The 12,676-nt window shown below is 44.2% G+C and overlaps 1 protein-coding gene across 1 annotated transcript in view; it reads left to right on the top strand.

Moving 5' to 3' along the window:
• Positions 1-12,676, top strand: part of ky (kyphoscoliosis peptidase) — a 67,581-nt gene that overhangs the window by 45,563 nt on the left and 9,342 nt on the right. The window contains exon 6 of the mRNA XM_068042880.1: positions 1,743-1,931. Coding sequence (XP_067898981.1) covers positions 1,743-1,931 — 189 coding nt within the window. The remainder of the gene's footprint in view (positions 1-1,742; positions 1,932-12,676) is intronic.

Below are 12,676 nucleotides of genomic sequence, written 5' to 3'. Positions count from 1 at the left end.
CCACTGAACCACCACGGACACCTACATCAATATCAAAACCAGGAAAGTTGCTTCGTAGGTTGTCTCTAGTTTCCTGTCTCAACACGAAAAGAAGCTTTTAATTTTGTTCCAGTGACAATATTCATTTGGATATTCCAATATTCTGAATATTGTGCTATGAATTCAGCCCATCACAAATGCTTTATAGGGGATAAAGCATAATCCCTCCAGATAGTCTGTTTTCAGCAGCACTTCCTGTTATTTCAAAGCTTCTGCTTATAATTCTGAAGGTGCCAAAGCACGCACAAATGGGAATCTTGAGCTATTCTTTCTGAGCTCCACTCAAACCATCTCACAACTGCAGAAATCTATATAACAAATGAGTTGGAGTATCACAAAGCCCAAAATGTTAGTTTACTACATTAAAGGCACTATATAAATAGAAGTTAGTGTTGTTGGTTGACGATGAGATATGAACATGTCTATGAATTTACCATGTTTTTACAATCAGAGAAACCATTCTTTTGATCAAACCATCATTAAATCAGACCATCAACTAGCCAACTTGAACATCAAAGGGACCTCTTTGACCAGTACGACCAAGGCAACTGACAGATGTTTCTACAAACAGGAAATCAGAACCAACAAAAGGATATTAAAGTTGATTCTTTGCAAGCATTTCCTTTGACAGACAGGTTCTGGGGGTGCCAATGACCCTGTAGAGTCATCCTACATCTTTTTTTCTCCTCAATGTGTTGAGATGAAGACTCAGTGGACCATCTCCAATGCTAACTACATTTTTCTAAGACTTCAAAACTTTTGAATATTCATTGCAACAAGAGAGAATTTAACCAGCTCCCCTTGACATTCAATGGCAATACCATCGCCGAATTTCCCACCATCAACATCCTGGTGGGCACCGTTGAGTAGAAACATAACTGGATCAGCCACATAAATACTGTGGCTGCAAGATTATGTCAGAGGCTGGGAATTCTGCAGTGAGTAACTCACCTCCTGACTCCCCAAGGCTTTCCACCAGCTGCAAGGTAAAAGTCAGTAGGATGATGAAATAGTCTCCACTTGCCTGGATCAGTGCAGCTCCAACAACGCACAAGAAGCTCGACACCATCCAGGGCAAAGCAACCCGCTTGATCAGCACCCCATCCACTACCTTAAACACTCACTCCCTCCACCACTAGCAGCAGTTTGTACCATCTGCAAGATGAAATGCACCAACCCACCAACTCACAGCACCTTCCAAACCCACGACCTCTACCATCCAGAAGAGCAGGGGCAGCAGACTCATGGGGACACCACCACCTGCAAGTTCCCCTCCTCCAAGTCACACACCATCCTGACTTGGAAATATATTGCCGTCCCTTCATTGTCACGGGGCAAAATCCTGGAACTCCCTTCAGAAGAGCACTTTGGGAGGGCATACACCACACAGACTGCAGTTGTGCACCACCACCTTCTCGAGGGCAATTGAGGATGGGCAAAAAATGCTGGCCTTGTCAGCAATGCCCTGATCATGCAAATTGGTTAAAAAAAACTCCTGCAGGTATCCCTTCCTCCTACATCTACAGACTTGTAAAACCAAAATTGGTAACCCCTTAGTTGACTGATCTCACATTCTCTCCCACCTTTATCAAACCCCAATGGTACCAGACACTAGTTACTTTGGTGCTCACGAGTTTCTCAAAACAAAAAAATAAACTGGATGTGGTTGATGATTGACTATATATTAAATGCCAACAAATTAGCTTTGCAGGTTTGGAGTGTATTACAATCGAAGGATACTCCAAAGGCTACAATTATGATGTTGGAAAGAAATTCACAGGGGAAGCAGATCACGCATGGAATGCTGTGTTTCTGGAAGGAAAGTGGCATCTTCTGGACAGTACTTGGGGAGCGGGCCACGTTAATGAGACCTGCACCAAATTTACTTTCAAGTAAGTCTTTCCTTTCATCTCACTTAGTTTCATCATTATTCACCCATTTCTAAATTGATAGGCACAGAAGGCATAAAATAATGTCAGTGTATGGATATTTTAACGTTGCGCTCTCAGGAGCAAGCTATCTTTATGGTGTCTCATCTTTCCCTTTTATTTGCCCAAGATTTTTGCTCAACTAGTTAAATTAATTAATAAAATTTCACCAGGGTAAGATTCACAGGAAGGAAATTAGTATGAAGTGTATTTGCACAGAGCAGATCGAGAGGCATTAATTAAAATGAATAGCTTATACAAAGTATTAATTAGACTCTAAAGAAGGGAATAGAGATTTAGTTTCTTAGATGAGCAGCTGAGACCCGTTGCTTGCAATTCCTGCGCCATGTGGGAACATTAGGACATTTCATGTGTCTTGGGGAGCAATGTGTTCAGGATTTCTGAGCTTGAGGGGCAGCTGGAATCACCGCAGAGCATCAGGGAGGATGAGAGTTTCCTGGATTGTACATTCCAGGAGGTGGTCACCCCACAGGCAGAGAGACAATAGATGGCCATCTGGAAGAGTAAGCCAGGGGATCAACTCTGGTTCTATGAGGAGTGCAAAAAGGCATGATCAAAATGAGGTGTCAGCCTGGTGAACACAACACAAGACTACTTGTATGCCAAACAGCGGAAGCAGCATGTGGGCAAAGCGATACCACAACCAACGGATCAGATCTAAGCTCTGCAATCCTGTCACTCCCAGTCGTGAATAGGTGGACAATTAAACAACTAACAGGAGGAGGTGGCTCCACAAATATTCCATCCTTAACAATAGGGGAGCCCAGCACATTAGTGCAAAGGACAAGGCTGAAGCATTTGCATCCATCTTCAGCCAGAAGTGCCGAGTGGATGATCCATCTCAGCCTCCTCCTGAGGTCTCCAGCATCACAGATGCTTAGTCTTCAGCTAATCTGATTCACTCCGCGTGATAACAAGAAACAGCTGAAGGCACTGGATACTGCAAAGGCTATGGGCCCTGACAACATTCTGCCAATAGTACTGAAGACCTGTGCTCCAAAACTAGCCACGCCTCTAGCCAGTCTGTTCTAGTACACCTACAACACTGGCATCTACCCAGCAATGTGGAAAATTGCCTAGTTATGTCCTGGCCACAAAAAGCAGGACAAATCCAACCCAGCCAATTACCACCCTATCAGTCTGCTCTCAGTCATCAACAAAGTGTTGGAAGGTGTCATCGACAGTGCCATCAAGCAGCACTTGCTCAACAATAACCTGCTCATTGATGCTCATTTTAGGTTCTGCCGCGGCCACCCAGCTCCTGTCTTCATTGGTCCAAACACAGACAAAAGACCTGAACTCCAGAGGTGAAGTGAGAGTGACTGACCTTGACATCAAGGCAGCATTTGCCTGAGTATGGTATCAAGGAGCCCTAACAAAACTGGAGTAAATGGGTATTGGGGGAAAACTCTCCACTGGTTTGAGTCATACCTAGCACAAAGGAAGATGGTTGTGGTTGTTGGAGGTTAATCATCTCAGTCCCAGGATATTACTGCAGGAGTTCCTCAGTGTAGTGTCCTAGACCCAACCATCTTCAGCTGCTTCATCAATAACCTTCCCTCCATCATAAGGTCAGAAGTGTTTGCTGATGATTGCACAATGTTCAGTACCATTCATGACTCCTCAGATGAAGCAGCCCCATGTCCAGATGCAGCAAGACCTGGACAACATCCAGGCTTGGGCTGTTAAGTGGCAAGTAATATTCATGCCACACAAGTGCCAGGCAATGACCATCTCAAACAAGAGAGAATCTAACTCTCTCCCCTTGATGTGCAATGGCATTTGCATCACTGTATCCCCTACTATCAACATCCTGGGGATCACCATTGACCAGAAACTGAACTAGAGTAGCCACATACAGTGGCTACAAGAGCAGGTTAGAAGCTGGGAATTCTGCGGTGCGTAACTCATCTTCTGTCTCCCAAAAGCCTATCCACTATCTACAAGGCATAAGTAAGGAGTATAATGGAATACTTTCAACTTGCCTGGATGGATGCAGCTCCAACAACACTCAAGACGTGTGACATCATCCAGGACAAAGCAAATCGCTTGATTGGCACCCCATTCATCACTTTCAACATTCACTGCCTTCAGCACCGATGCACTGCAGCAACTCATCAAGGCACCTTCAACAGCACCGTCCAAACCCATGACCGCTACCATCCAGAAAGGACAAGGGCAGCAGATGCACGGGAACACCACCTCCTGAAAGTTCCCCTCCAAACCGCACACCATCCTGACTTGGAACTATATCACCGTTCCTTCACTGTCACTGGGTCAAAATCTTGGAACTTTCTTCTTAACAGCTCTGTGGGTGTACCTACACCACAAGGACAGCAGCGGTTCAAGAAAGCAGTTCACCATCAGCTTCTCAAGGGCAATTAGGGATGGACAATAAATGCGGGCCTAGACAACGACATCCACATCCCATGAACAAATAAAAAATTAAAAGGCAGAAAGTGCAGGCGTCTTCAGGGTGTTTGTCACTCTCAAACAGGTCCACAGCTTTGGAGAATGCTGGGAGCGATGACACCTTGAAGGAGTGCAGTCCAGATTATGGCACCAATGGGCAAGGGACTGCACAAGAGGAAGCAGAAAAGAGTAGAAATGCAGTTGTTATAGGAGATTCCATTGTCAGGAGGAAAGACAGGCATTTCTGTAACCATCTCATGATGCATGGTGTGTTACCACCCTGGTGCCAGGGTAAAGGACATCATGGAGAGGGTGCACTCTAGGTGGAAGGGAGTGAGCCAGAAGTTGTAGTAAACGCGGTATCAATGACATAGAGAGGACAGGTATTGAGTTCCGATGGTCATATTTTCAGGAGCTAGGGAGGAAGTTAAAATGTAGGACCACAAAGGTTGTCATCTCTGGATTAAGCCCAGTGCGACATGCGAGCAAGAGCAGAAATAGGAGGATAGGAAGGATCAATGCGTGGCTTGAGGTATGATGCAGGAGGGAGGGCTTCAGATTCTTGGGGCATTGGGACCAGTTCTGAGGCAGGACACACCTGCTCAAAAGGAACAAGTTGCACCTCAACAGGACTGGAACCAATGTCGTCATGGGAAAATTCACTAATGTGGTTGGAGAGGATTTAAATTAAATTAGCAGGGGGGTGGGTACCAGCATATATAAGTAAAAAAAGAGGAATAAGGTGCATAAATTGAGAGTGTTGGATAGCAGTAGAGAATGAAATAGTACCATATTAGATAGGAGCAGACTAAGAAGAACTATGAGGAATATAAAGACAGGTTTGCAATGCATGTATGCAAACACACAAAGTGTGATGAATAAGGTTGGTGAGCTACAAGTACAAACTGGCATGTGGGAATATGATGTAGTGGCAATAACAGAAAAATGGCTTAAAAATGGTGTGGACTGGGTGTTTAATATCCAAGGATACAAAATGTTCAGAAGAGATAGAGAAGGAAAAAACGGAGGTGGGATGGCAGTACTGATTAGGGAAGACATTGTAGTGTTAGAAAGAGAGGATGTCCTTGAGGGGCAAAGATAGAATCCATTTGGTTAGAGATGAGAAGCAAGAAATGTATGACCACACTACTGGGGATATTCTATCGGCATCCAAATAGAGAGAGAGATAGAGGAGCAAATCTGCAGGGAAATCATAGAGATGTGCATGAACTATAGAGAGGTGATATTGGGGGAGTTTAATTACTCAAATATCAATTGGGATTATGTTAGGGTAAAGGGTATGGAGGGGGAGGAATTTCTAAAATGTGTTCAGAAGAACTTGCTTGATCAGTATGTTCTCGGTCCTACTAGGAAGGTGGCATTACCAGATCTGGTGCTGAGGAATGAGGTGGCCAATTGGACCAAGTGTCTGTGGGACAACACTTGGGTAAAAGTGGTCCTTGTATCATAAGGTTTAGATGAGTAACGAAGAAGAGCAAGGAACAATCGAAAGAAGAATTTCTGAATTGGAAGAGGGACAACTTCAATGGGATGAGAGGAGATGTAGCCAAAGTAAAATGGGACCAAAGACAGACAGGAAAAGCTGTAATGGAACAATGGGTGATCTTTAAGGAGATGTTTCAGGTACAAGCTAGGTACATTCCAACAAGGGTGAAAGGTAAGGGAACCAAAGCCAGGGCTCCTTGGATGATGAGCAAGATAGAGAATATGATGAAACAAATAAAGAGGGTGTATTGATGCATGTCATGTGAATTCTTCAAGCGAGAACCAGGCTAAGTACAATAAGTTAAGAGGGGAAATGAAGAGGAAAATAAGACTGGAAAAGAGGTGATATGACAATAGAATAGCAGTTAACATAAAAGGGAACCCAAAAATCTTCTACCAGCATGTAAATAGTAAATGGATAGCAAGAGGCAGGGTGGAACCTATTCAGGACAAAGAGTACGTTATGTGCTTTGAGGCGCTGGGCAAGGCTAGAATACTTAATGAGTATTTTGTAATGTTGTTTCCGAAGGAAGCTGATGCTGACAAAACATCAGTAGAAGTGAAGATGGTAGAGGTAATGGATGGGATGAAAATTGATAGGCAGAATGTACTGAAAAAGCTGGCTGTGCTTAGAATGGATAAGTCACCTGGTCTGGATGGCTTGCATGCCAGGTTGCTAAAAGAAGTAGGAGGAGAGATAACAGAAGGGCTTGCCATAATCTTCCAATTTTTCTTAGATGAGGGGGAGGTACCAAAAGATTGGAGAGTGGTAAATGTGGCACCCATATTCAAGAAAGGGTGCAAGGACATTCCTAGTAACTACAGGCCGGTCAGTTTAACTTCAGTGGCAGATATGGCTTCAGAAATAATAATCAATAAAAAAATCAACAAGCACTTGGAGAGATTTGATTTACTTAAGGAGTGCCAGCATGGATTTGGCAATGATTCTATGACTCTAAGACTGGGAACAGCTGACTCATTTGTAGGGCTTTGCTGATGTTGCTTTACAATCAGTGACCAGCAAATGGCACCGTTATCCAAGGAAACTCACTCTCAAACACATCTCTAGGTGGGGAATGGCTCAACTCTATTCTGCAACTTTCCCCTAAAGGTGGGGCTGAGTGCATTGAATTCTGGATTGCAGTATTTCATGGTACTGTGCGTTGTAGTCCCAGTGAACCTCCTCAGTTTTGACACTACTTCCATGCAATGTATGATACAATGGGTGAAAAATTGAAGATTTTGCACCTGTTTTTTGGATGAAGAGAGTGGCCTTCGAGCTCAAAAATGGCATTTGCAGCATCTGCACACACTTTTGGGCCAAATCTCTCTAGAAACCATATTGGTGAGGGCATTATTGTGCATTACAGAAATAAGCAGAATGGGCCAATCTTGACAGCAATCTGGACAATGCTGAATTAGCACCATTGGTGCCATTTTGGAGCTCAATGCTCCAACTGACGCCCTCACTTAACCTCACACAGTTAAACATGTGTTCAGCAGCAGGAAGAACCCACCACCAGCGATATTTTTCAGGAGAAATTGAAAATAAAATTAAGGGTGCTATGCTTCACTTACACAGGACATTGGTGAGACCACATGTTGAACACTGTGTGCAGTTTTGGTCTCCTTACTTAAGGAAGGATGTAAATGCGTTGGAGGCGGTTCAGAGGAGGTTTACTAGATTAACACCTGTAATGAGTGGGTTGTCTTATGAGGAAAGGTTGGATAGACTGGACTTGTTTTCACTGGAGTTTAGAAGAGTGAGGGGAGAGTTGATTGCAGTATATAAGATCCTGAACGGTCTTGACAAGGTGAATATGGAAAAGATGTTTCCTCTTGTGGGTGAGTCCAGAACTAGGGGGCACTGTTTTAAAATTAGGGGTCATCCTTTTAGGACAGAGGTGAGGAGAATTTTTTTTTCTCTCTGTGTGTTGTGCGACTTTAGAATTCTCTGCCTCAGAAGGTGGTGGAGGCGGGGTCATTGAATAATTTTAAGATGGGGGTAGATAGATTCTTGTTAGGAAAGGGGTCAAAGGCTATCGGGGTAGATGGGAGTGTGGAATTCAAGACACAAACAGATCAGCCATGATCTTATTGAATGGCGGAGCAGGCTCAAGGGGCCGAATGGCCTACTTCTGCTCCGATTTTGTATGGTCATATGAATCATCAACTACTTACCGGATAGTTGCTAGTTGATTTCTTCTGGCTGTTGATATGATTCTACAAGGGTTTGGTGCTTTCTAGAGATATTTCAAGTTGCAAATGTCTACATGGAGTGATGTGGCAGGTGCTGAAAGACTTTTTACTGACTTAAAGGCTTCTGTGCTAACCAGTTGCTCCCAGACATGGGTGCACTAATAGACATTCCCCTTGGAGTACAGCATGACTGGAAGAATGAACAGAGGCCACAGGTGTGGCCCCTTGACAGTCCACGCAAGCTTTCCAGCAGAGTTCACAATGCACCAAGTATTTAGTTCTACATAACCATTCTTCTGTAGGTTGCCCCACCAAAGTGCTCATCTGCTTCCCCTTTAGCAGAATTCATGTGTGACCTCACTCTCTGGTGAGCCGGCACCTGCGTTTTCCTTGCCCACTGTCCTGGCTTCAGGCCACTCATTCCTGGTGTCTAACCACACGCAGATCCCACCTCTAATCTGCCTCGAAGATGCACACAGTATCAATATCTAAGCTGGTGATTGTAAGTGTGAAAACGAGTGACAATGCTGTGTCTTTGTCATCATTGGCTTCTTGTTCCTCCATTGCCTGGTCAGGGTGCACCTCTTGGGTATCTGAAAGGAGAAAAGCACAAGGTTAAGTTTTGCTGAGGGAGGGGAAAGCAAGAGATGCGTGTTTACACCATCTGCAGCTTGTAAATCAGAAGACAGTGTGGGATGAGGGGGAGGTGGGATGTGATAAGGAGGATTACCTATGAAGATACTGTCATCTTTGATGGTTTCAGCCCTGCCACTGGTCACAGTCTCACAATAGATGTTCCAATAATGGCTAGTACCATATCCTCCACGTGGGTAAGGACATGGAGGCTCGGCTGTGCCACTCCAGTTAATTCCTGCTGCCTCTGGTTGTGCACCACTTGTCCTACAAGGGAAGTGTGTCATTGAGTGTCAGGCAATTTGTTTGGTTGGTGTGGCTGTCATAGCCGAATAGCTGCCAGTACATGCAAGCTGTGAAATGTGAGTGTGAGGCAGTACTAAGTACATGAGAGTCAGGTGAAGCCTCTGAATGTTAGGTATGATTTGTGCTGGATAGAAATTGATGGTAGGTGAATGCTGAAGGTGTGGTAATATGAGCAGTGTGCAAGGCTCATAGTGTAGTTGGTAGGATATAGTAATATAAAAGCAAAATACTGCAGATGCTGGAAATCTGAAATAAAAACAAGAAATGCTGGAAATACTCAGCAGGTCTGGCAGCAGCTGTGAAGAGAGAAGCAGAGTTAACGTTTCAGGTCAGTGACCCTTCATTGGAACTGGCAAAGGTTAGAAATGTAATAGGTTTCAAACAAATAAAGCGGGGGTGGAGCAAGAGATAACAAAAGAGAAGGTGTTGATAGGACAGGGTCACAGAGAATAACTGACCAGAAGGTCATCGAGCAAAGGCAAACGGTATGTTAATGGTGTGCTGAAAGACAAAGCGCTAGTGTAGAGAGGGTGTTAATGGACTGAAAAATGAACAGCCCTGGCCCAAAGCACCAACATGAAAAAAACAGTGGGCATGTTAAGAAAAAATAAACTAAAATAAAATAAAAAGATAAAAGATGGATAGGGTAGGATATGGTATTTGAAGATGTAGTCAGTGACCTTGACCACTCATGTGAGGTTATTAAAATTCTTGTGGCACTGCTTCCAGGTCCTCAGAGCTAGACTCCTGGCATTGACCTCCATGGCTATCTGCTCCCAATGCCTTCTGACTCTGTGTCTGGAGGGCCTTCTGGCCCCCTCTGGCTATAGAGCAACTCTTCTCTTTTTCACCTTCTCTAGTGCAGCATCTGAGAACCTTTGAGTGCGCTTTCTGCCACGTTGTGCCATTCTTCACTGTTTCCCAAGTTAAATTAACTTCCAGCATCACTGCCAGCCCCTGCTGCAGCCACAATGCTACTCCCCTTTAAGTAGTGCAGACTAGCTTTAAGTGATGCTAGCCATTCATGATATTGGCCCCCTACTGATGCGTGCAGCCAATCAACAGTGTGGTTTAGCACTGGCTGGATGCTGAAATCATTGAAATGAGCGGGCAGCACAAAATTGGCGTGCTGTCTGTGTTGTGATCCACAGGCACGGGTTATTCACACCTTGCAACCCCCCTGCCCATTTTCTGGGGCTACTGAATTTAGCTCTCTGCTTCCCTAAGCGAAATGATGCATGAGAAGGAGTTAAAAGGTGACCCAACCTGGCAATCTGACATGGTGCATAAGCCAGGAACAGCATTCTCTCCGATGCCATATTGTGTCGACTTAGGTGAAAGTTTAGACAGCAACTGTAACCTTTCTAGATCATCACCTTTAACATAAAACTGAATGACTCAGTACTGAAATCAGTGTCAGAAAGAATCTGGGACGTACTCGTGATAAAACAAGCTGTTCTATCACAAACCTTAAATTTGCCCCACAGGTAAACACACACCTTGGAGCAAAGTGTAACAAAATTTGCAAAGGGCTATAAGGCAGAGATCAGCACAATTCCAATTGATAACTCAAGTGATCTGTACCGGGCTATCAGGGATGTGGTTAAAAAAAAAATCCGTTCAAAATTTCTCAAACATTTTAATTGTAGTCAATATTAAGGCAAAATGAGTGAGGCTAATTTGAGTGATGTGATAAGGCTCTAAGCTTTGGGTGACAGAGGAGAAGTATTTGGGCCTTGTGCTTTCTGGCAGGTAATGGAAAAGGGTTCCTGTTTTCCTAATGAGAGGAGTGACATTGGAGTGGAACCTTTCTGTTGATAAGCTGCGTACTAATATCGACAGTAATCAAGGCAGGAGGCAATGTGGGACTTTGGAGGAATAAAGCTATTGAAAAAATTCTGAATGATTTAAATGGGGCTTCACGTTGAAGGGAAGTGTTTATGCCATTCCAGAAGGAGACAAGAGGCACAGCTTTAGCTGCAGCTTTTAGTTTGAACCTTGACAGTTTGTCATTATTTCCGTTTAAAGTGGAGTGGCCCCCCCTCTTGTTCCATTAGTTAAAGGGACAGGAAGTTAGGACAATAATAGATTGTACTATCTGATGATAAAGGAAGCCTTTCCCTGCTTACACATTCAAAGCAACCTTGAAAACAGGCATTTTGAGACATGTGCCAAATAGGAACAGGAGGAAGCCCATCAGTCCCTTGAGCCTGTTCTGACACTCTATGAGATCCCGGCTGATGTGTAACTCAACTTCATTTGCCTGCCTTTGCTGCTTAACCGGTGATACCCTTCTCCAAGAGAAATGTTGATCTCAAACTTGGAAATGTCATTGATCCAACATCCCCTGCCTTTTGAGGGAGCACGTTCCAGATTTTCAGTACCTTTTTTGTGAAGTGCTTCCTGATTTTACTGTTAACTGGCCTAGCTGTAATTTTAAAATTATTTCCCCTTGTACTCGATATCCCCCCTCACCAACTAGAAGTGATATTTCTCAATATGTATCCTACTGAATCCCTTTATAATTTTAAACACCTCAATGAGATCACCCTCAACCTTCTGATCCCAAGGGAACACAAATTTATGCTATATGTCCTTATAATTTAACCTGTTAAGCCCCAGTATCATTCTGGTGAATCTACAATGTACCCACTCCAAAGCCAATATATCTTTCCTGAGGTGCAGTGCCCAGAACTGAATGTAATACCCTAAATGAGATCTAACCAAAGTTCTACACAACTGAAGCATCACCTCCACCCCTTTATCAGGACAGAGGCATAGTATTATTTAATACACAATACTTGGCAACATGGGCATGAACACATTTCTCACTGACAAAGACATCTCTCCAACCGTAACTTCACTTCTTTCCCAGTCTTATCTAAAAGTTAGGAGATGATGAGGACCAGGTTAGAAGAGATGCCACAACATGGATTGGTGAGGGAAAGGAATCAGCTGAGGTTCAAGCCAGGAGGGTCTTTTGGTAGTGGGGTTGGAGGATCTGCAGAGGGTGGTGGGCTTTAGTGGAAGCAATGGTCTAGATCCAGACAAGAGGAATGGAGAGAGGAGGCAGAGGATGATGGATCCTGTGAGGGAATGGAAAGGAGAAGGCTGAGCCCAGGAGAAGCTGTGTGGACGCTGGGGTGCACGACTCCATGGAATTGGGATCTAGGAGAATATGGGGACATTTTGAGTCCATCAGGCAGGCAGGTAGCATAGGGTAGCTGTTGGGGGAGGGGGGGCTGCAAGATTTGGGTGCACTGAGGAGGAGGATGAGGAAGAGAGCACTCAAAGAGGAATAAAAACAAGAAATGCTGGAACCACTCAGCAGGTCTGGCAGCATCTGTGGAAAGAGAAGCAGAGTTAACGTTTCGGGTCAGTGACCCTTCTTCGGAACTAGCAAATATTAGAAATGTCAAAGGTTATAAGCAAGTGAGCCGGGGGTGGGGCAAGAGATAAAGGAGAAGGTGTAGATTGGACAAGGCCATATAGCTGACCAACAGGTCATGGAGCAAAGGCAAACAAAATGTTAATGGTGTGTTGAAAGACAAAGCAGGAGTCTGGAGGTGATTCTGGAGAGGAGTCTAAAGAGGTTGAGGGGTTATGGAAGAACTGGGGGTGAGGGGTGGTGT

The sequence above is a fragment of the Heterodontus francisci genome, chromosome 11 (assembly GCF_036365525.1).
Source record: "Heterodontus francisci isolate sHetFra1 chromosome 11, sHetFra1.hap1, whole genome shotgun sequence".
NCBI classification, from domain to species: domain Eukaryota; kingdom Metazoa; phylum Chordata; class Chondrichthyes; order Heterodontiformes; family Heterodontidae; genus Heterodontus; species Heterodontus francisci.
This window is presented reverse-complemented; position numbering and strand designations above follow the sequence as displayed.